This window comes from Drosophila santomea, chromosome 3R (genome assembly GCF_016746245.2).
Source record: "Drosophila santomea strain STO CAGO 1482 chromosome 3R, Prin_Dsan_1.1, whole genome shotgun sequence".
Classification (NCBI taxonomy): domain Eukaryota; kingdom Metazoa; phylum Arthropoda; class Insecta; order Diptera; family Drosophilidae; genus Drosophila; species Drosophila santomea.
Genome location: NC_053019.2, coordinates 5,236,744 through 5,260,200, shown reverse-complemented (window position 1 = coordinate 5,260,200; position 23,457 = coordinate 5,236,744). Strand labels below are relative to the sequence as shown.

The 23,457-nt window shown below is 41.4% G+C and overlaps 3 protein-coding genes across 15 annotated transcripts; 2 read left to right on the top strand and 1 right to left on the bottom strand.

Annotated features, from left to right (window-relative positions):
* The first annotated feature begins 134 nt into the window (after positions 1-134).
* On the top strand, positions 135-5,617 carry LOC120452833 (mitochondrial coenzyme A transporter SLC25A42). Its single transcript, XM_039637258.2, has 6 exons — positions 135-390; positions 2,840-3,052; positions 3,829-4,132; positions 4,194-4,459; positions 4,666-4,852; positions 4,917-5,617. The coding sequence occupies exons 2-6, from the start codon at positions 2,860-2,862 to the stop codon at positions 5,062-5,064; spliced, it is 1,098 nt and encodes a 365-aa protein (XP_039493192.1). The 5' UTR covers positions 135-390; positions 2,840-2,859; the 3' UTR covers positions 5,065-5,617.
* Positions 5,618-5,719: 102 nt separating this feature from the next.
* LOC120454522 (signal transducer and transcription activator) lies at positions 5,720-22,855 on the top strand. 13 transcript variants are annotated; one of them, XM_044006471.1, is made up of 10 exons: positions 5,722-5,926; positions 16,153-16,566; positions 16,687-17,714; positions 17,780-18,259; positions 18,320-18,577; positions 18,636-18,836; positions 18,903-19,017; positions 19,521-19,691; positions 20,750-21,019; positions 21,621-22,855. In XM_044006471.1, the coding sequence occupies exons 2-9, from the start codon at positions 16,442-16,444 to the stop codon at positions 20,802-20,804; spliced, it is 2,433 nt and encodes an 810-aa protein (XP_043862406.1). In that variant the 5' UTR covers positions 5,722-5,926; positions 16,153-16,441; the 3' UTR covers positions 20,805-21,019; positions 21,621-22,855. The 13 variants fall into 13 exon arrangements, with proteins under 13 accessions (XP_043862401.1, XP_043862403.1, XP_043862404.1 ...); XM_044006470.1 differs by having other exon boundaries at positions 18,882-19,017; XM_044006472.1 differs by having other exon boundaries at positions 18,882-19,017; positions 19,521-19,790.
* Positions 22,117-23,455, bottom strand: LOC120454524 (metallothionein-4). Its single transcript, XM_039639889.2, has 2 exons — positions 23,122-23,455; positions 22,117-23,058 (listed from the first exon to the last, which is right to left on the bottom strand). Exons 1-2 carry the CDS (start codon positions 23,144-23,146, stop codon positions 22,943-22,945), a joined length of 141 nt encoding a protein of 46 aa, XP_039495823.1. The 5' UTR covers positions 23,147-23,455; the 3' UTR covers positions 22,117-22,942.
* Between the last annotated feature and the right edge of the window lie 2 nt (positions 23,456-23,457).

The following is a 23,457-nucleotide window of genomic DNA, read 5'->3' as shown; positions in this document are numbered from 1 at the left end:
TAGAAGTCCTCTCCGAATTTGCACCACTGTGCGACGGTTTAAATGGTTGCGCACTTGGCTTTCCTTTAGCGCGGAATCCACCCATGCAGTCTGGCAGCTCTCTTAGTGTGGCAGCGCCGAGGCACAGTTCTCGATGTTTTTGTCAATTGCTCTTTGGAGCTTCGCTGGCGGAGTCGAGAATCGCGCGGAAAATGTCCATTAACAAATAGTAAATTCCGAAATAGAGACAAAGAGTTAGCTCGCGGTAAAGGGAACACAGCACCTGTGCTTTTGGAATCGAAAACCAGTGCGGACGCCACCCACGGCTAAGTGTTGTTGTTGTTATTGTTGCAAGGCCGAAGGAGCGAAAAGAGAGGCCGAAAAAAAGAATCTGTGCTAACAAAAACAAAGGTGCGTGTAGAGTCGAAACACACATGAAATCATGCATATGTATGTAGATACATGTATGTGTGTGTACAAAATAATTTGTTGTTCTCGTCTTGCGCAATTATATAAGGTGTCCGTGTGTGAGTTTTTTTTTTTTGATGTTGCAAGCGCTTAATCGGTATAAACAAGAGCAAATAAATGGATTGCCAAATAGTTGGTGCACACTATTCTTTATCACAAAGTACTTAAATTTAAGAGAAACAAACGCGTAACAACACAAGAACACAGCAAGCAACAGCTGTTTTACATTTACCTAGTCCTCTCAGTCCAATCAGAATCGGAATTAAGTCACGTATGATTTTTATAGGAGGATTCCAGCTTTGTAAACAACAAACAAAAGTATTGCGAATTGGATTATCGTCCGAGCAATTAAATTGGCCAGAAAATGGCACATGTGAAAGTGCATTTTCCGAGTAATTTGCATAAATTTGCATTGCCCAGTTGTTTTTGTTATTTCCTTCCTAGGGGGTACAAAGTCCAGTTGGACTGATGTTGTTGCTGCTTTACTATCTACACCCCACGTCACCTCCCCTGGCTATTTATAGCAAACAAATTTCATAGCCAGAAGCAAAGTGGAAAACACTCGCTGGATAAACTGGATCCGTAGTAAACCTCAACCTTGACTGAGTGCAAGAGCAGAGCAGAGAAAAAAGTGCACAAACACCGCCTAACGAGCTTGTTTACGTTTATCAAGCGCCGGCAACAACAGCATCCAAGTGCACAGTGGTTGCAAAGTGCCTTTCATCGCTCCAATTCCTTATCAAAAAGTAATTTATGGGGGGCAGATATCAAGTGGCTTTGCGAACATCACACTTAAGCCGCAAGCAAAGGCGTGGAGTATTTGTAAAACTACTTTTAGGCCAACTTTTCAAAATAAAAAGAGCTGAAATCTTAGGTACAGTGAAAACTTCTAGCAGCAAGTCAGCTAAAAGTATTCAATAGATATATACATAATATACATATGTAGCTTATGATCTGCTTTCAAGTTTTCAAATTATAAAAAAAGTAGACATTTGTATATTATTACATATTAATGTATATATGTATGTGTGTACGTATAATCGTAATTAGTAATTGCCTTATGTGCTCGTACACTAGTTTGTTGTGCCCTCTCATTTCAAAATAATTAAAAAGTTTTAATGTATATCTAATGCCATGCCTAGCCAGTATCCACTGTACACCTCAGAAGCTCTATTTAGCCGCAATCACTTTCAAGGTTGCACTCTTCCACTCTTCCTCTCAAAGGTTTCCCGCACCGGCTGCAGCATGAAAAGCGTTTAATTTTAGCCGCGCTCAGCTGTTAAACTTGGAAAAGTGCCCAACCCCCAAAAGTCGGTAATCAGAAGGAACACACGTGTTGTGATATTCCCACATTTGGCGAGCTCAACTCGCATTTCAATATTCGGCATGATAATTGTTTTGGAGGTGTGTGCCACACATTAGCAATATACTACATACAAATATGCTTATGTATATACACACTGTATGGAACACTCGGCTTCTATCTATCGTAAGACGCAATTAGCAGCTGGTCAGAGCCTTATCAATGCCGGCTGAAGGCGCGGGGAGCTTGATAGCTCGCACTCCAGAGGCAGAATGACTCGACTTGGGGCCCAAGCAAAGTTCAATTGCCAGCAGCCAGTGGCACTGGAACACTGGAACTTGGCCAGATAGCAGAATATTGGTCAGTATTATGGGTTTGGTGGCTGCTAAAAGCGTTCCAAGTGCCTATTTTTGAACCTATGCCAAGGGGAAATGCTTGCATCAATTACGAAACAATTGTGAGAGCCGCATATTATTTGCATGAACTTGCGAAATGTGTTTTCGCTATCAACTGGCACACACATTGCTTTCCTGAGCTCCATAAATACACCTGCCTTTGAAAGAGTAGCACCCAAAATATTTACTCTTCGCAATTAATAAAGAACAGTACTCGTGTGTTCCTCTGTTTTTCATTATTGGTCACACAAATCAATTATCATCGAATCCAATGCTGTGTTTGTCTAGTAGGCTGATAACAAATCGAAACACTCGTCACAAAGTTGCACCTAAACTTTTAGCTTAGAAGAAGCCTTTTAAAGAAGCCTTCCAGCTTAAAAAAAAATAATTTAATTAGGGGCTAAATACAAATGTTTCCTTTTACCTGTTGCATACTTTTAATGTAGTCCTTTCCCTATATAAGAACATATGAATGCACATATTAGTTGTGCTGTGCTATTGTATTGACCTCAGCTGTACAGCAGCGCCACTCAGTATGTTATGTCTCTGCTGGGAAGTCTTATAATAGCGAAGCAATTTTCGGGTGGTTTAGATTAGTTTTGGCCATATTGAACCCTTATCAGTGGTGGCGATAAGCCGGCACTATTTGTGGTGCAATATACTCAGATCGGATTGATATGCAAAGTGATTTCAGGTCCCCAGCCCGAGTCTGCCATGAGCCGTCTCCTGGAGAAGCCCAACATAACCATGTCCATCAAGTCCACGGGTAGTCAGCTCTCGAGCACGATGACCACGTCCTCGGCGACGTTGTCCTCGGACCTGGACGATGCGGAGACATCGCGCACCCAGCTGAGCCCATCCGAGACATCAGGGGCAATCTCCGTACCCGCCACTACAGTCACACCCAGTAAGTAAAAGCTAAAACTTGAATACAGATACAACAAGAGAGAACGCTATAGTCGAGTTCCCCGACTATCTGATACCCGTTACTCAGCTAGTGGAAGTGCGAAGGAGTGTCTTCAACTCTGACAGTTTTTGGCGGTTTGTGAGCGTTGGAGTGGGCGTGGCAAAATTTTGTTTGGCAAATTGATAGAAATTTACAAGACTAATAAAAGAATGAAAAAATATCAAAACATTTTTAGAAAGTGTGGGCGTGGCAGCTTTGGGCGGTTTGTGGGCGTTAGAGTGGGCGTAGCAAAAATTTTTTTGCAAATCGATAGAAATTTACAAGACCAATACAAAAATGAAAAAATATCAAAATATTTTTCAAAAGTGTGGGCGTGGCAGTTTTTGGCGGTTTGTGGGCGTTAGAGTGGGCGTGGCTACATGAATCGACAAACTTGCGCTGCTTCTATGTCTCTGGAGTCTGTATGCTTAATCTCAACTTTCTAGCTTTTGTAGTTCCTGAGATCTCGACGTTCATACGGACGGACAGACGGACGGGCAGACGGACGGACAGACGGACATGGCCAGATCGACTCGGCTATTGATCCTGATCAAGAATATATATACTTTATATGGTCGGAAACGCTTCCTTCTGCCTGTTACATACTTTTCAACAAATCTAGTATACCCTTTTACTCTACGAGTAACGGGTATAAAAATGTATAGTAGGCACTTCGTATCACTTGAATGACAAACATATCTATATTAATGTATGATTTGGCTCCCTTTACCCCTCAGTGCGCCAGAAAATCGACCAGGTGGTGATCAGTCTGATATCCGGAGCAGCGGCGGGGGCGCTGGCCAAGACGGTCATCGCCCCGTTGGACCGCACCAAGATAAACTTCCAGATCCGCAACGATGTTCCCTTCTCGTTCCGAGCCTCGCTGCGCTACCTGCAAAACACCTATGCCAACGAGGGCGTTTTGGCCCTGTGGCGGGGGAACTCGGCCACGATGGCCAGGATTGTGCCCTACGCAGCCATACAGTTCACGGCCCACGAGCAGTGGCGTCGCATCCTGCATGTGGACAAAGACGGCTCCAAGTGAGTTCTGCTCTGTTGTACACTCTTAACACATTTAAATACCAACCATTCTATTCTGCAGCACAAAAGGTCGTCGGTTTTTGGCTGGCTCCCTGGCAGGAATCACCTCGCAATCGTTGACGTATCCCCTGGACCTGGCCCGCGCCCGCATGGCCGTCACGGATCGGTATACTGGCTATCGCACCCTGCGACAGGTCTTCACCAAGATCTGGGTGGAGGAGGGTCCGCGGACGCTGTTCCGTGGCTACTGGGCGACTGTTCTTGGAGTGATTCCCTATGCGGGCACCTCATTCTTCACCTACGAGACTCTCAAGCGGGAATACTATGGTAGGGATGCACTATACATCCTAGTATAAGCTCTTTAATCGTCTGAATTCATAACCCATTATTAAGATAATTACAAGAAGCCATGTTGTGTCGATTAAAACGGGCATTCTGGATCATTATTTTGATATTGTCATAGTACAAACTTTATGGCTGTCTGAAAGTTTCTATATGCTGGTAAATTTTTTAAACTATTTGTTTCTTTGCAGAAATGGTCGGCAATAATAAACCCAATACTCTAGTCTCCCTGGCCTTCGGTGCTGCGGCTGGTGCCGCTGGACAAACGGCCAGCTATCCATTGGATATTGTGCGGCGAAGAATGCAGACAATGCGGGTGAACACGGCTGCCGGAGATCGGTACCCAACCATCCTGGAGACTCTCGTCAAGATCTATCGGTGCGTACAGATCCTTATTTACGATATTATCAATATTATAAATGCGTTTTCCGTTACCACGCAGCGAGGAGGGCATCAAGAATGGTTTCTACAAGGGACTCAGCATGAACTGGATCAAGGGACCCATTGCCGTGGGCATCAGCTTCTCCACCTACGATCTGATCAAGGCGTGGCTAACGGAGCTGGCCAACTTGAGACGGGTTGAGAAATAGCCCTGCCCCTGCCCCCTCCCCCAGTCACCCATAAACACCAAACCAAAAACGCACTGCTTTGATCTTAAGTCTCGTGATCGATGGATGAGTTGAGGAGATAGAAGTGAAGCACCGACATGCTCTAATTGTTAGATATTTTTAGCTGTTAGTTGTGAGGGAAGGAAGCGATGAAGTGAAGACACCCGAAAGCGCTTAACTTTGTTATTTACCGTAATTGATTTATTATCGCCGTAAGCCGAAAGTATATCAGCCAATAAACTGTCTGAATAGTGACTCGCCTGGCAATTACTGCTCCCCAGGACCTCGTATTCAATGGTGTTGCTTTGACAATAACCTAATCGTACACACCACTCGTTTACTTATAGACTTATCATAGCGATTTACCAGAACATTTTGTATATTGTGTATTTCCAAATCGATGTCAAGCCGCTGCGACTGTAAAAATAGCCATGAATTTAAGGGTGTTCACCAGCGAAAACATCTTAAGCATATACTATATAATTCTTGTACGTTAGTGTGTTTTTTATTATTAAAATTTACAAAATTGTTTAAATCACCGATTATCTAAATCATTTTAAAAACGCGCGCCAATACTTGCGACAGGTGGCAGCTCTAGCGATTGGACGATAACATCTTTTGCGGGGGTGCAGTCTATCGAAATCTCTTGGAAGTCGCGTTCGCAAACTTCGAGTTCTCGTAAAACGAAAACAACTTAATTTTAGTGCGTTTAAAAAGTGATATTTAAGACTAGTTGCCCTGTAATTAGGTGGTCTAACAGCCGTGAGCTGCAGGCGGTGTTACTTTTAGGATAAAAAGGGTTTTTCCCACAACACCTGCCATAACCAAAAAGGCAATCTAAAAGGTGAGTGATTTGCTGTGTTGCGCCGATTGTGGAATGGATTAATTATTTAAGGCCTATTGATTAGACGGGGCCCATCCTTAAAAACCCCTCTCTGAATTTCACCCCCTCTTGAACTAAAGGGGGTGGCATACCCATGCTCGCTTGTTGCTGCGCACAACAGGTGAAAATAAGAAGTCGCTATGTTTATGTGCAGAATACACAAGAGAAGACAAAAAACCATTAATTTTGCCTCTCTGCGACTGGGGTAACCTTGACTTTCGGTGGACAAATCAATCAAATGCAATTAATTACATTGCCTGTGGTGCATTTGTGTGGGTGGGAGCTTATGTGTGTACGGACAACATGCGCAGTCATATCTGCGGCGCCACAGTAATGCGAAAAAGGGTGTAAATCCCCGTTGATAAATGTTTGTTTATCGCAATTAGCTTGGTAAATTGTTTATTCTTTGCTGCCCGCCATTGCTGTTAGGTTAACAGTGCGGCGATGGTTGCAGTCTTGGCTATCCGGGTTTTGAACCATCAAATTTTTTACTACTTCTAATTGATAATGTTTATCAAATAACTCACAAAATTAAGTGGAAGATAAATCTATTCTAGATATTTTTGTATTTAACTCATGTGCTGCTTTTATAACACTTTAAAAGGAAATCCTGCCCTTAAATTTTTTTTCATTAAATCATGCACATATATGTATGTACTTAAAAAAAATTAAGTTTAAAGCACGGAAAATGTAAAATTAAAATTGTTTAGAATTTGCAATACTTGTATTATTATAGTTAGCAAGCCCTTGCTACTTGTCCAATTTTTTAGCCCGCTGTTCTATTAAATTAAAGCAAAGGTATTCTAATCAGAATATCAGAAAATATTTGCTACCTTCCCCGGTTGTCGGAAATGTAACAGAAAAAATCGATATCTGCAGATGGTATCGATTGTTCACATGTGTCCACAGGCCGATAGTATCGCATGTGGATCGCTTTCGCTCCAACTCTAGAGACGCGGCAGTCGTTTTTTAGCCACTAAAGGGAATTGTTCGAAAGCGGAGAAAATTTTAAGTGCGCAACCAGTTGAATTCTTTTGCAAGTGCACTTTGTCTTTATGAATTCGATTTACAGATAGAATTACCTTTTGTTGAGACTCTAGTACCTCTTTAAATTCTCAGTGCGTGTGCGGGTGTGCCTGTGTGCTCCGTCTCCCTCGCACTGCGTCGAGTGTGTTAGTGTGTGCGTGAAGCGAGCGCGATTTAAAAATAAAACGGCAAATACATAATAAAAAATATCGAAGAGCAACAGCGGCAGGCGTACCAACACAAACAAACCGATACCAGCCAGCCGTGTGTTTACATAGTGTTGTGCGCTGGTTTTTGTGTACCAAAGGTAAATAGAAAATAGAAGAAAAAGAGCAACAAATTAAGGGGTGGGGGGTACGTATATAAATGCGTGTGTGGGTGGGAGGACTCCACTGCAATTGTGCACTGCGCAAAAAGTGTGGGTGCTTTCTGGGTGGGTGGGCGTGTGGTGGTTCCGCAAGGCCTTCACGAAGGTTCTCTGCCGTTTAGCCACGAATTCAATGCACCATCATCATGTGTTTCCACTTGACGCTTTATTTATACATCAACAAAATACCCACACACATGCACATGTGTGCTTCATGCTCCTGTTTCCCGGTCTTCTTCTTCCCCGTTCATTGTTGTTTCCTGGAAAGCCCATAAAAACAAAGGCAACAAGAATTTCGAGTGCAATAGCACAAATGGCAGCAACAACAACACTAATATTGAGTATATTAGCTGTTTCCCATCACCTCGTCCCACTCGCTCCCTTGCACAGGAAGAAAAGCGAGTCCATCAACTTTAAATTATATATTTTTAATTTTAAATATAAAATATCTGCTGATTAAATAATTATGCTCCACCCCTTTTGCATACCTTTCAAACCATTTCTATGTCATTAATAAATTAAAACCATTTGATGTGGCTCAAAATCAATTATTTATTTACATAAATTTAACTAGTACTCTTAGGATATTTTTCTACGTGTCTGTCGTACGAGGCCCTATCATTCTCATATTCACATGCTACTCTTGCTTTCATACGTCGCCGACTTCTGCGCGCTCAACACTTTTATCTTGCTCGCTGTCGGTCGCTCACTGCCCCTCCTCCGTCCCGGGCTTCCCCTCTCTCCACCCTGACTTCTTGGCCTGGCTATAACCCGGCTGGCTCCTACCACTTCTGACAAATTACGATTGTCAGCGACGCCGATGTTAGTTAACCTCTTGGCGTTTCACATTTGATAAACCCGATCGGATTGTTGTGGACACTGTAGATTATCATTGGCCATTGTGAGTCCTCCAATCGATGGCCAGGTGGACGGTCAACTTTAGATAGTGGACGGAGGGGTTTCGTCTATGTCAACAATATTATATAAATACCATATTTATTAACAGTAATTAAAATGCGGTTTTGTGTCCCTCTGTAAAAGTATTCCAATTTATATTGTGCATATAATGTTATACGCATGTGATGGGCAAACAAATTATCATTGAAAAACTATATTTTACATAAGAAAGAAATATATCTAAATTTCAATGGATTCACTATTAATTTGATAATGCTGCGAGTTTCTTCAAACTCTACGGTACTCAAGGTTCGTTTCCCCAATCTTTCCTTCAATATCGTTTTGGAATTCACTCGCTTCAGATGTGAACATATGCAGGAAAGTTTATCGCCACAAATCCAGTCCACATGTGTTTAAAGTTATTTCTGGACCTTCGATATGGGCAGAACTATTATTACTCGATTATGCGAATCACTATCCTCAAGCGCAAATCGAGGTCTGCTTCTTATCGGCGACTTTACTTATTTACTTTGTTACATTGACACCTCGTTATCAAAGTCGTTTATTGCGTTGCATTTAATCGTTGGGGCCGCTGTCGTAACTGGAGCACACTGCTGCCCCATCATTAGATTGGGGCCTACTGTACTTACACATTGTGCTTGCTTATCGTTGGCAAAATGCTTTTCTGGTGCTAGTAGATGGTACCCAGAACTAGCGAATCGAAACTCAAATCTAACTGCTTCAGCCTCATAAGTTAACTGCGAAGTAAACGGATCTGTGCTTATTATTAAAATGAATCTGACTAGATATTTGGATTAGTAAATTTTTGAGATTTTTTTTTGTACTCTGCAGATAAGAGTAGCCTAAGTGACATTCCGTTAAGACTTTACAGTTAAGCAATAAAAGGCAATGTTTGGTAGCTGTATTGTTTGATAACCTAAATATCTACAGTCAAATAATCACTTTTCGAACCATTGAGAGCAAACACAAAAGTGATAACTAAGCGATAACCTAACCTTGAATGTATTGCAGTTGACAATTTGGACAAATATATATGTATGCCTTAATTACTTTTGGCAAATACTTTTTGGCAAGTAGAGCTGAGCACATATTTTATAATGAACTGATATGTATGTGAGGTTATCGGAACTAGTGTGTAAACAAACATTGATCTGTACGCACAACGAGCATTATGTAGATGGTGATAAAAAACCATGTGCCGACATTCTACAAAGTCGAATATACCCCAATCGATCCGCTGTTTCTCGGTATAGGAAACGAAAACCAACAAACATCGTGCGAAATGTCAGGCGAGCAGCAACGATAAATGATTAGCTTAAAAACACTTGGCGGGGCAAGAGCGTCACTTTGGGTTCGGTTGGGGGTGGTGCAATGGTGGGGTTTCCAATGTCGGAGTACGGCAGACACCCACACAACCACAGGGTAAAGAACACTGAGACATGCTTATTAAACTTTTATGAGTACAAAAACAAATACCACAAACGACACTCGTTTCTCACACGGAAAGCGTGAGTGTGTGTGCGTTGTTTATAAAAAATTGAACAAGAAAAATATAAAATGTCCGGCTGGCTGGCACAAATGTCGAAGCAGCAGAAAGCAAAAAGCGCAAAGAACAGCAAGGAACAACAAAGGCAGAACCCCCACACTTGGGGGATTCGAATCGTCGGTTTTCGGATTGGTCAGAACTGCCAAGGGCCGAGGAAATTGGGAAATTGTGACCCTAACCAAAGCTTTACTTGCTCCACTGGCATAACAATCCAACTTTGATGCCATGCCCATACAAACTTTCCCTGCCGAGTGCATGACAAATATTCAAATTGGATTGCCCAACTCAAAGAACGCGAATTTAAAATGTTATATACTAGAACATAAACCAAAACCATAGATTTAAATAAATTGTAGTAGTTCTAACATATGTACTTCGAGATCTCTAGATCTATAAAAGGTTGTTGTTAAAAATGCGGATTCTAGTTACGCCTACGCACATTTTAACTGCAAAATGCTGTTATCTCAAATTGGAATCAATAAAAATTAAGTACATATTTTGTGTGAAATCCTTTTAAGTGGAAAAGAAGAAAATATACGTAAATAGTACAAAGGTTTCTTAAAAATTACTTCTCATTATTAATTGTTAGCTTATCGATATAAAAAGAAATTTGGCTAATTAAGTTCGGCACATAAATGTAATGGTCAAGTTTGGAATACAAATTTCAAATAGAGTCTATACAATTGCGGGATTTATAATGAATCATTTAAATATTATGTTTCCGCGCGGAGAGGTATCACTGTCCCAACTAATTGTCTTACCTTTTATGATACGTAGTTTCAACCAGTCTTATCAGTCCCGGGCTGCTGCCATAAAACTTTCCACTTGCCGCACTTAGATTACTCGGAGCTTTTCAGTTAGCATCAAAATGGGGATCTTTCTTTCTGGCTATATCTTGTTTATACGCCCACTTTGCAGATAACACGTTTTCCAGAATTTTCGCTGTGGCAATAGGCCAGATATTGTGTGTGCATACTGCTTTCGGGGATTATACTCAATCTGAATCTGCAGATTGTTTATCCAAAAGATTTCGTATCGCAGATATAGAAAGATAAACAAAGTGGCTTGGTGTGGAGTAACGATTGCCTGGTGCTCGGCGATGATGAGTCATCATCCGCCAACCAAATGCTTATCTAAAACGCGCCTATTCGGCATTAATCACACGACTAAAAGTGCAACGGGGCTGATTCCTCTATCTCCCCCTTTATCTCCTCATTTCTCGTCGTATTTCTTTGCTGTTTGCGAGTCGCTTTTTGTTTGCTGAACTAAACGACAGCAAAAAGTCAACTTTTGTGTGGGCAGCTGGCTGGCGAGAATCTGTATCTCGTGAACACAGATACAAAAGTATCCACACACGTTCGTACAAATAGGCAAACAATCCGTTGGTCAAGAATGTATGTATGCCATAACAATTGGCACTCAAATGTAAGTGCAGATTACTATGAACTGCGGGTTTTTCCCCGGCGAACGCTGAATTGACTTATATTTTACTTGAATCCGCTGCTTTACATACCCCACAACAAACAACGGATGCAAAAAGCAGTCCAACCAGTTCGCTTTTCACTGCAACTGGCAAACCACTTTCATTATATGCACAGGTTTTTCATTGTGGAAAATTCAAAGTTCAAGGTCGCAGAAGACACTGGAATTGCTTTAAGGAGCTGCGTTCGGAAAAATCGAATTTTTCAAATTTGAGAGCTAATTCCTATCTTCTTTAAGCTACTGGACCGGACGCTGTTTTGATTATGTAAAATGAGTTCCTTTGCATTATCAGCTCTGAGTACTTGGAAATTGCCATAGGTGCTTGTGGGATGCCTAGAAACTGTCATATTTCCGGGGCTACGAAAGCGTTTGTTAATCTATACTGCGTACAATACAATACACATGTATGCATTGGATATACGGCGATTCTTCGAACGCTCGCCCAAAAGATAGACGTCAATGCAAATTCAAGTTTTGCAACTGAAAACATTTTCGCCGTCGAGAGATCGAAATGAATTTATACATACATTTAAAAAATGTAAAAGCTTCGTTCGTTACATATTTGTTGTGCTGGTGGTCGAAATACACTCGTGTTTGCGTGCTTGAGGCGCTTTTGAGGTATGAGTTTTATACACATTTTAAACCCCTGAAGCTCGCCAGCCGCCAGCGTTTCTCATTCAACTCTCCATTTGGCCCAGAACCCCCTGTGGACATGTGTGAACATTTACAACCGCGTATGAATAACGCCGACTAACGTGTTCGCCTGCAACCAACTAAATACACTTCGTATTTCACCCCTGCCCCCCACCGAACAAACACACCTAAGTGTGGTCTATATGGCGCTATAAATCGCTAATGTCCGACGTGCGGGGGATGGGTTCAGTTGGGCTTCAGTAGGTAACTACCGGTTATCGCGGCTTTTGCGGTAAAGTTAATGCCGGCCGATGTTTTACCTCCAAAGCAAAGCAAGCTAAGCAAGGCGAATAACACGCATCATAATAACAGATGATTTTTTCTTTTAAAATTCATTATATTTTGCTATTCGAAATTGCTCGTTTTCTTTTGTGCACATCTACTTTCCAAGTTGTTCCGAGAACTATAGTCAAAAGCATGCTACTAAGGGTTATACAAATTAGAAAAAAATCAAACAACTAAAAAGGTTAAAACCAAAGTTTGAAGTTTGAGGCGCTTATCGCAGGAAGTCCGATAAGTAAAACTTTCAAAAATTTCGCATGAAATGTGCAAACATAAGTAATGAGCAATATTAAAATGGTGAATATAATGTTTTTTTTTATTTTTATTCTTTCAGATGCGATTTAATTCATATTTTTCTTTTTTGCATTTCATGCTGTTACAAATCCAACTGTGCAAAATTGAAACAAACATATAAGCAAGTAATTCGAATGGAAACGAATTGTGTTTCGATTTCATAAGCTAAATTGTGATTAACACCTAACTACTGGCTATGTAAGTCATGTCTATGCATAAGCAAACCTAACCATTGAACAAATCGCGTTATGCATATAGCAAATTGAAAATCATTGAAATGAGTCAGATTATAATCGAAGTGGTCATATCAGAAATCATATTAAAAGTAATGACAAATTATTTCATGTCAATAAAATCATTCAATCGAATAATCATCGTTTTATTGCAATTTAAATTCTATACTCTAAAAAAAACCTATAATTAAATTAAAATATTATTCTATGCATTAGGCACAAGGTCATGTTTTATCCATTTTCTAAGACTTTGACTCTGCTTAAATGAGCGATTTAATTGAATTTTTTTTCGTAGTGTGCTTTTTTGCTGACGTCACGTGCCGGAGATATTTTTCGCTTTCAGCGCATTCAATACCGAAACTTAAAAAGGCCGCAAAACAATTTTATCGCGTCTGGGTCTGTGCTCGGTTTTGTTTGGTCTTTGTTTTTGTTTTCATTGAGCGTTTGCTGCTCGTGCGGATGGCGAAAGAAACTGGATTTCTTGGGGGCACCAGCTCAGAACGAAAATAAAATCGGGCCCAAAAAGGATTTGACTCGATATCAACAAGTTGTTACTAACGAAGTTGTATAAAAAGACCGGGAAAATTAAGCTCAGGTCGCTTTGGTCCCAAAAGACAGCACATGACCAAAAACAATAGCGATATGGTAGATGGTAGACGGGAATTCCTCGACCCCCGAGAGGGGTGGTAGCCACCCGGTCATCCATCCATGCATTTTTGACTCTAATTATGGGGTGCGGTTGGTTATTTCGTTGATAATATACACCAACGTTTCCCCAATGAAGACCTTCGAAGAGGGCTATGTGCGTAAATTAACATAATAATTCCATTAACCGAATTTCATAATAATATCATTGTGGACAAAGGCATTTTTCGCATTCGGCGGTCAGTAGTTTAGTTTCACAGTTCCTAATAAACGAAAACTCCAGTCGCTTTTCCGCGAAGCCGTTGAGGGCTATTTAAAGTTAGTAAATTGGCCGATAAGTGGCTTGTACGGTTTTCCACCTAATCCATACGCAATCTTTCATGGCAATTGATTCATCGATGCCTTTTGGTCAACGCGCTATCAGAGCTTGGTAATAATATATGAATACGGCAAATTTCCAGCAAACACTGATTATTCTAACTACTTCAGCGTAATTTTCATATCATTCTTAATGGTTGGCCGTACTTACTTTGACATTCCCCTGTGCGCCTTATCAAGTGAGAGGTTTCGGCTATAAAAGTAGGCAGTCACATTAGCCAAGCCTTTAGTTAAACTTCTACGATTGATCGGTAAATACCTGTAAAAATCAACAATCATACATTTCACATATAACCATTAATAGCTTGTTTCGCCGTGATTTGTTATTGTTCAGATAGGAAAATGATCTTCCCATTGTGACAATACTGCGATTGGCTTACCCTGGAAAATTGTTTGTAAACAGTCTGCTCGCAGCCACCTGACAGCCTATGCTCTACTCAGATAACCCAAGTGAGATCAAGAACAATTCCACATAAAGCCGGTCAATCGATCCGAGAAATCAAAACATCCACCAGACTGAGGTTTTCTTTCTGTTTCGTTCGAAGCTTTTCCATTGATAACCCCAGTGCAAGTGACTCACCTCGGATGCAATTGGGTTTCTCTAGTATTTTTGCAGCTTTTCAAGCTGATAACAAATGGAAAAGTACTTCTAAAGGCCGCTATTCTTCAGTACTACTAATAAGAATAAACAAAAACTCTTTTTTTTTGCCAACTTGACTGAGTTTCTTCCAGCTGACTTGACACAGTAGAGGGGCAACCAAAAGCAAATCAAAACCTTGAACCACTTTACTGTGGACTTAAAAGTGCCGAAGGGCAGAAAAAGAAAGAAAAGAACAGCAGCCAGCAGCACTGACTTATGAATAGAAAGAAACCTGCCTGCGGACAAATCAAAACTACCTCTCCACACAGTCGCATTGGTTCCATCTACCTAAGCTGATGACTCCCCGACTCTCGTACCTAGTGAGCCGCACATCCGAACTCGAATGCGGTTCCTGAGGGTCAGGTATCGGCGCGACCTGTTTTGATCATCCACCTCCTCCATCTCTGTAGTCCTTTTGTTTGAGCTGCATTTTCGGGCTTGTTTCGGCCATTAGATCCTTATCTAATTTTGTTGCCTGGACTGGAGTCGCCTGGAAGTGGACTGGTTTGCCTTGTTTACACCACTCTTTCAACTTCTTCGTTTTCTTGGGCCATTCATATTTGCTACGTGAGCGTCCCGCTGGCCTTTTTTCCGGGTAACTACAGAAATTAGCGTATCGACCACAAAAACAAACACGTTTCGGTTCGGGTTTGGCTTTCGGGTATGTGAGTCTGGACCCTGCGTCTGGATTACCACTCATTTACGGTCACGTTTCGACGCCGAGGAATTGTCGCCGGACTTGTGCACTTGGCCAAGAACTGCGGCTCGTTGGAGAAGGGCTCCACCGGTTGCCAACGCCGTCGCCACCGCCACCAGGCTGCCTTATCAGCACTATTTAGCATGGCCATAAAGAGTCATATTCCCCATGGATCGCACTCGGACTCGGACTCGCCCGGTGGTGCAATTAATTTTCACACCTGTTGTTCGGGACGTCTCGAATTCACCTCACGCGTTGCTTTGCCTCGTTTTTGTTTACTTTATCACTTGCGTGCGAGCTGGTTTTTCTCGGTGTGTTTGTCATTTGCAATAATTTTTCGTTATGGTAATAAAAGACTAAAGCCAGCATGGTCGCATTAATTCAGCTCTTTACTGCGCTCATAAAGTATTGTTCTATGAGCTCACGGCTGGAAGATCTGCTTCCTTCTCTAAAATTATACAGCTCATTACATTTGCATTACCTAAATTTAAAACATTTCATTTAGCATTGGTCTTATTTAAAAAACCTAACGTACACAAACTTATCATTTATATCAACGTACGAAATAACATAGAGGTCTTCCTTTAAAAATTTCAGTTTTGAACAATGTAAATAAGTTTCGAATGTAAACAAGCGAATTATCAGTTCTTTATAATGTGTAACACCATGGAAGGCGTAACAAAGATGTGTTACTGACTAACATTTACTTTACCTTTCGATATGACACAAACACGACTATGCTGTTAATATTTGACCGAGGGAGAACCAAACCTTGATAGATAAGTCAACAATTGGCCGTATTTATGGGTATACGGCTTTGGGTACGAGCTGCAGTGCAAATATTATTGAAAGTCGCACTGGGGTCGCATCTACGAATCGCACAAAACCGTAGCGTCATCACATCACATATTAATCCAATATTAGGAGACATTATCTTGCCTAAACATCGCACTTACCCTCATGTACATATGCTTGTGTATTTATAGTTTCCTCCTCATAACCATACTAAATTCAAACCAAGTCAGAAAAACCCGATCTAGTTCGCATGTATGCAAGTGCATTTTATGGAGACTCATTTGCCTGTGGAAGCCAGCAGGACATTGATCGGCCCAAGAGCCAGCTCATAAAGTCCCATAACAGAAACTGAAAAACTGAATCCGAACCAGAATAAAAACCCAAACCGTTGCACTGATCACCATACACATTCAGCTGTCACAGCTTAGCATCCAAAATCACTATACCACCATCATCATATCTATCGGGTAGAGCAAGAGCATGAGCTTGTGGAAGCGCATCTCCAGCCATGTCGACTGCGAGCAGCGTATGGCGGCTTACTACGAGGAGAAGGGTCTGCTCGAGCTGCGCCTCTGCTTGGCACCCTGGATCGAAGACAGGATAATGTGAGTAGAGTGGGGTGTTGGGGGTATGGGGTGATTGAAGTCAGCAGCAGCATACGAGCAAAAGGTCCTCTTTGGTCTTTTTAGAAAGCATAGTCTAATGAATCTTTTTTATCCCTGTAGGTCCGAGCAAATTACGCCCAACACTACCGACCAGTTGGAGCGCGTGGCCCTCAAGTTCAACGAAGATCTGCAGCAAAAGCTTCTGTCCACGCGCACCGCCAGCGACCAGGCCCTCAAGTTCCGGGTGGTGGAGCTTTGCGCCCTCATCCAACGCATCTCCGCTGTCGAGTTGTACACGCATCTGCGGAGCGGCTTACAAAAAGAGTTGCAGTTGGTCACCGAAAAGAGCGTGGCTGCCACCGCAGGCCAATCAATGCCGCTAAATCCCTACAACATGAACAACACGCCCATGGTTACTGGCTACATGGACCCCAGTGAACTGCTGGCGGTGTCCAACAGTTGCAATCCGCCTGTTGTTCAGGGCATAGGCCCCATCCACAATGTGCAAAATCCAGGCATAGCCTCTCCAGCCCTCGGAATGGTCCCGCCCAAGGTGGAGCTGTACGATGTTCAACATCAGATCATGCAGGCCCTCAATGATTTTGGCAACTGTGCCAATGCATTAAAACTGCTTGTCCAGAACTATGGCTACATGCTGAACTCCACATCCTCGCCGAACGCAGAAGCTGCCTACAGAAGTCTAATCGATGAAAAGGCGGCCATCGTGCTCACAATGCGTCGCAGCTTTATGTATTACGAGACGCTCCACGAGTTGGTCATAAACGAGCTGAAGAACTGGCGCCACCAACAAGCGCAAGCTGGAAACGGAGCTCCCTTTAATGAGGGCTCCATGGATGACATCCAGCGCTGCTTTGAGATGCTCGAGACCTTTATCGCACACATGTTGGCTGCCGTTAAGGAGTTGATGCGCGTACGTCTGGTAACCGAAGAGCCCGAGCTCACACATCTGCTCGAGCAGGTGCAAAACGCGCAGAAGAACCTGGTATGCTCCGCCTTTATTGTCGACAAACAGCCCCCGCAAGTGATGAAGACTAACACACGCTTCGCAGCGTCTGTGCGTTGGCTAATCGGCTCCCAGCTCGGCATCCACAACAATCCACCCACAGTCGAGTGCATCATAATGTCAGGTAACTATCTGTGCGCTTTTTACTGCCCAGTATATAAACCTAACGCTTCCCCTTTTCATTCACAGAGATACAGGCGCAACGGTTCGTCAACCGCAATACACAGATGGATAATAGTAGCCTCTCCGGTCAATCATCGGGCGAGATTCAAAACGCCTCTAGCACCATGGAGTATCAGCAAAACAACCATGTTTTCTCCGCCAGCTTCCGAAACATGCAGCTAAAGAAGATCAAGCGGGCAGAAAAGAAAGGCACTGAGAGCGTTATGGACGAGAAATTCGCCCTGTTCTTCTACACCACCACCACAGTAAACGATTTCCAGATCCGGGTGTGGACCCTGTCCTTACCGGTGGTGGTGATTGTGCACGGCAACCAAGAGCCCCAGTCTTGGGCTACCATTACTTGGGACAATGCGTTTGCGGAGATTGTGCGCGATCCCTTCATGATTACCGACCGCGTTACCTGGGCCCAGCTGTCAGTCGCGCTGAACATCAAATTCGGATCTTGTACAGGGCGTTCTTTGACTATAGATAACCTGGATTTCCTATGTGAGTTCGATCTCCGTTGTTTGTTGACGGTCTTGATCTTTATTTTCGTTTTCTTTACAGACGAGAAACTCCAGCGTGAGGAGCGATCTGAGTACATTACGTGGAACCAGTTCTGTAAGGAGCCCATGCCTGACCGGTCCTTTACATTCTGGGAGTGGTTCTTTGCCATCATGAAACTCACCAAAGATCACATGTTGGGCATGTGGAAAGCAGGCTGCATTATGGGCTTCATCAACAAGGCCAAGGCTCAGGATGATCTGTTGCGTTCAGTCTATGGTATTGGGACTTTCCTGCTCCGCTTCTCCGACAGCGAGCTCGGTTTGTTAAAATTACTTACCAAAAAAGGTCTCCAAAAACAATAACAATATAACTACAGGTGGAGTCACTATCGCCTACGTAAACGAAAATGGACTGGTCACCATGCTGGCGCCATGGACTGCACGTGATTTTCAGGTGCTGAACCTGGCCGATCGCATTCGCGATCTAGATGTGCTTTGCTGGCTGCATCCTAGCGATCGCAACGCGAGTCCCGTGAAGAGGGATGTCGCCTTTGGTGAGTTCTACTCAAAGCGTCAAGGTAAGAATGCAATCAAAGATAACACGGTCCAACACTCCTAATCAGAACCTGAACCCCTCGTTCTAGATCCCGTGACCGGTTATGTGAAGAGCACATTGCACGTTCACGTTTGTAGCAATGGAGACAATGGATCTACAAGTGGAACTCCGCATCATGCTCAGGAAAGCATGCAACTGGGAAAGTAAGTTTTGGAAGCCGACGCTACAGCTATGACGCCAAATCGACCGTCAACAACCACAAAAAAAAACAATAAACCATTTATTAACTATTGCGCTTATACTTGGCTTAAAAGCTTGAGTGGAGAGCTAATGTTTGGGCCGAGATGATCGATAAAGTCTCTATGTCGCCCTATTTGTTTCTGCTTGTATGCTTTAATTTACGTTGATTATGATTATGTTTTTGACCAAAAAGTTTAATCAGATTGCAATACTTTGAATTCGAAAAAAAACGTTGTAAAGAGGCAAAAAGTTTTAACCGAATGCGTTGGTTCCCAACTAACCCGAACTTGAGGCTCTTTTCTTAACAAACTAATAAAATTATTTGGGAACTTTATTTGAGCTCTTTGAGATGCCTCCATGTTACTTGTCTCTACTTACTTGTACTTACACAGAAACTTACCTACCCTACTCTTTGTTTATTTTCATTTTCCACCTTTGCGGCTAATTATTTTTGGTGATGGTTTAGTATCTCGCCACAAAGCGGCATCACTTTCTATAGCCCAACCCGACCTGAGGAATCAGATTCCGATGCTAGCGAAACGGCCGAGGCCCTAGCGAGCATTGTGAAAAGCGCTCAACCCAACGATCCTGTGATAAGTGAAATCACTGAAGCCTTATTGACATACAACTATAGACAGTACGTTTACTGATGACGTTTATTGATCATATGCTGTGCCACCGCCTACACCTGATGGCTGGGTACTGGGCGCTAGTTGAATGTGCCATTTACCGAAAGGTATAACATCTTAGTTAAGTTTCGCATTCAAATCACTGAATTCAGATCACTGCAACCCGTTCACTCGTTGATAATTCCTGCGCTCTCGTCCGCATTCACTCACGCCCAAATAGCGCTCTCATCCGATCGATCCGTCCTGACCGCCATCTCCCAGTTTCCCTAATCGAATTGCAGTTGGCTACTTCATTCTCATTTCATTGCATAGCCTTAGTCTACCCCTGATTCATAAATTTCAGATGGGCTCTCGAATGAGAAAACTCTAATCTCTTAATTACTTACGTTTCGTTTTGTGTTACGAGATTCTTTTATGTTTTTCACTTTAAAGTATTGCCATCTCTTTAAACTTTTCAGCAACAACTCGATCAATTTTGTAAGATATATGAAAAAATTTTTAAAATCATGCCCTCTAACCTTTATATTTACCCTTCTCCTTTTTCGCTTTGAACGCAGCTTGCAGAATAGCACCATCATGCACCTATAAATTCGATCTTAATCAATCTGACTTTAAAAAATCAAGCGACATAAGGAGTTTCAGATTGAAAGAAAATAATAAAATTGACAAGTGTTTAAAACTGATTGCTACATTAGATTTAACCTAATCCTACGTGCCCATTTTTAAGGGTCGTTCGATTACTTGCATGTTCGTTTCTGTTGTCTCTTTTATTACGAACTTAACTCAATTTGATGTTATTGTTATTATATTAAATGTTAAGTGAAACTGCATTCTAAATTGTTGGGGATTAGCTTCCATTAAAACTTGCGCAACATTTCCCGAGTACAAATATGTAATAAGTTGAGCACTTCTGTCATTTCATTATATTATGCCTTCATATAATGCATCTATCCCACCTTTTCTTTGGATCGCCTGCATGATTTTGATTTAATACATTCCGGTTCTTTATTGTTTATTAACGATTTCTTTTCTAATTTTACAAAACTTTATTCGAAACCTCTTTTAGTGGTGACTTTGGAATGGCGGACTTCGATACGATTACAAACTTTGAGAACTTTTGAAACTATTACCACTATAGAGGTCTACATATAATCGAAATCAAATAAACTCCTGAACGTGTGCCGCTATCTTGGAAGTCCGACGATGCCGATTCCGCCACCTCAACGATATAAACGATCTGGCGCATGACTCATTGTGCTAATCTAAAGTTTTATTTAATGTTATCTAGATGTAATTATTAGATTTGGGAATGCATCGTAGTGGAAGGTTTTGATTGGTACGTATTTTATATCTTGATTTTATTCCACCTCAAAACTCACTAAAGCGCACTAAGATTTTGCTAGCACTTCGGGTTAGATCAAAAAGAACGAAAAAATGTTGAAGTAAAATGTTTATACCTAGCAAATTAATAGAGAAAATATAGATTGTAACGAAGAGGTTTATTATACTACGTACTAAATATTCGCGAATGTCCAGTTAATTGTTTATCATATTTTGAGCGTTATTCGTCGTTTTATGCTATATACAAACGTTATACACAAATAAACTAGAGAAAGGATATGGATTCCGGCAGGGAAGTGAGTTGGTTTCAATGGTCATGGATCCGTTTGCTTTTAAAGCTAGCTAGAAGAGTTGAAACTCCGTACAGGGAAGGAAACAAATTACGAATTTACATGCAAAATATCTATATATATTTATATACGTATATATGTACACAAGCTCTTTCTTGACGCAGATGGTGAAACTATTTTTAAAAACAAGTTAGCCGTGTATTTTAAATGTTACTCGTGTACCTACTACTTGCGACTAAGAACTAACTATTTTCGTAGGTTTTCGTTTATATATTTTATATTGAACTCTTACCTTTTTCCTTGCAGCTTTTTGTGAAACGCCAAAACACAGAACAACATCAACAACAATTAGATCTAGCAGATCAATGCATGCAAATTGCGCACCTCAACACAAACACCTTCAGCTCACAGCCAGAACATTGTCTATATTATATATCGTGATTATGATTGTGTCTGACTTAAGCAGAATTTAGAATTTCTGTGTTGTATAAACCTTTAGAATGTGTCCGCATGTTGTTTTATATTTTTATATATACCTTTTATATATGTATACATATGATTTCAATTTTGCACTATGACGTGTTCGTCTGTGACAAAGCATTACGTTTAAATGATACTGACGAGAGAATCGGTTTAGTTAGTGAGTAACTATTTGTTGAATCAAATTTTTGATTTTGATTTTAGTTTTAATCGCCTAATTTTAAAACTTGGATATACAAATTACTTCGCGTGCTAAGCCTATGTTAAACGAAAGATAAAAAACAATCAACGAAAGCAGCAACGCAGATATTGATTGCTTTAATTTTAGTTATAATCTAAGTAACATTGAATTGCTTTATGTAACCCCTCCTTTATTGGCTTCCAATGCTGAAAATGCGCAAAAATTTAAACTAATCAATGTATATTTTTTTTAACTTGTTTGTTTGAGTCATCTGGGCAGAGTTTGCAATGCATTTCAAATGCGCCACATGCAATTGCCTTTTTAGTCAGCTATTAGAGACACGAGGACCATATTACGTTTGTATGAGAGATCATAAACATAATCATTTATGTATGTAACCAACAACAATAACACAATACTACACTTAGCTTTGTACGCGAACATTAAGAATTTTATAAGACTTAAGTACACCCCAAATAAATATACAATTCAATAAACATAAACCACTTATATGTGAACGAGAGCGGATTTCCTTCTGTGTACTCACAATTTGCAAAACAATATGTAATAATGTGTACGTAAAATTTTAATGTTTCATTATGAAAGCTATTGCACACACACATTCCCAAAAAACTCTAAACAAACACCACATAACACACAGATACACACAAATACACACGAGAGACGCTTTCCAAAAACAATGTTGATATTTGGATACTATTTGATTGTCCTGTACTCACGGTGTACTTGAACTAAATGTGTACATGGTGTAAGTGTTTTAAATGTAATTTCAAACGCTAATTGGGTGTGCAGTTTCTAAAGCTAAAGTGGGAAACTATTCTTGTCAAAATGGCCAATAAAGATTTGATTTTAAACATTAGTTTGAAGTGATTGTGTATTTATTTTGATTCCATGCCGACGGGTTATATGTATATCACACAGATGAGCTTGAGAAGGGTTCTTTTATCTAATTGGATATCTTGGTGGAGCAGCACTTGGCTTTGGGTCCGTTCTTGCAGGAGCACTGGCACTGCTGGCTGAAGGCGCAGTTGTCGCCGCACTTGGTAGCGGAGCACTGGCAGTCTGAGAATTTAATCCGGAAATAAGCAGCCGCACTGGATTAACCAGGATTAATTGTATACTCACTTGTTCCACAAGCCTTGCAACCCATTATGTGATTTTTATTTTGTTTTTTGTTTATATTAAAATAAACCCGATTCACTGTTTGATGATTGTCGCCTGGAGGTCCAGCGTTCTTATAGTGCTCCCTCTGCTTGGCGCACCACCAATTCGATTCTCGTTATCAGGGCGATTGCAAATCGCTTTATCATCGCCGGGCACAAAAGGAACTATGTTTTTGCGCACGCCAATCGAACTGCACACGGCTTTCTTATCTTATCGGGCAGCACGGCCCACAGTTTCGATTGGACTGGATCGGGTATAAAGAGGAGAGTTTCCCAACCAGAAGGCATCAACAAGTTT

Coding starts and splice junctions, on each gene's coding strand:
- LOC120452833 (XM_039637258.2), top strand. CDS start 2,860: ATGAGCCGTCTCCTGGAGAAGCCCAACATAACCATGTCCATCAAGTCC. Junction 4,460..4,665: donor TCTCAAGCGGGAATACTATG/GTAGGGATGCAC, acceptor GTTTCTTTGCAG/AAATGGTCGGCAATAATAAA. Junction 4,853..4,916: donor ACTCTCGTCAAGATCTATCG/GTGCGTACAGAT, acceptor GTTACCACGCAG/CGAGGAGGGCATCAAGAATG.
- LOC120454524 (XM_039639889.2), bottom strand. CDS start 23,146: ATGGGTTGCAAGGCTTGTGGAACAA. Junction 23,059..23,121: donor TTGCAAGGCTTGTGGAACAA/GTGAGTATACAA, acceptor TTAAATTCTCAG/ACTGCCAGTGCTCCGCTACC.
- LOC120454522 (XM_044006466.1), top strand. CDS start 16,442: ATGAGCTTGTGGAAGCGCATCTCCAGCCATGTCGACTGCGAGCAGCGT. Junction 18,578..18,635: donor CTTCTCCGACAGCGAGCTCG/GTTTGTTAAAAT, acceptor ATATAACTACAG/GTGGAGTCACTATCGCCTAC. Junction 19,018..19,520: donor GAAAGCATGCAACTGGGAAA/GTAAGTTTTGGA, acceptor GTGATGGTTTAG/TATCTCGCCACAAAGCGGCA.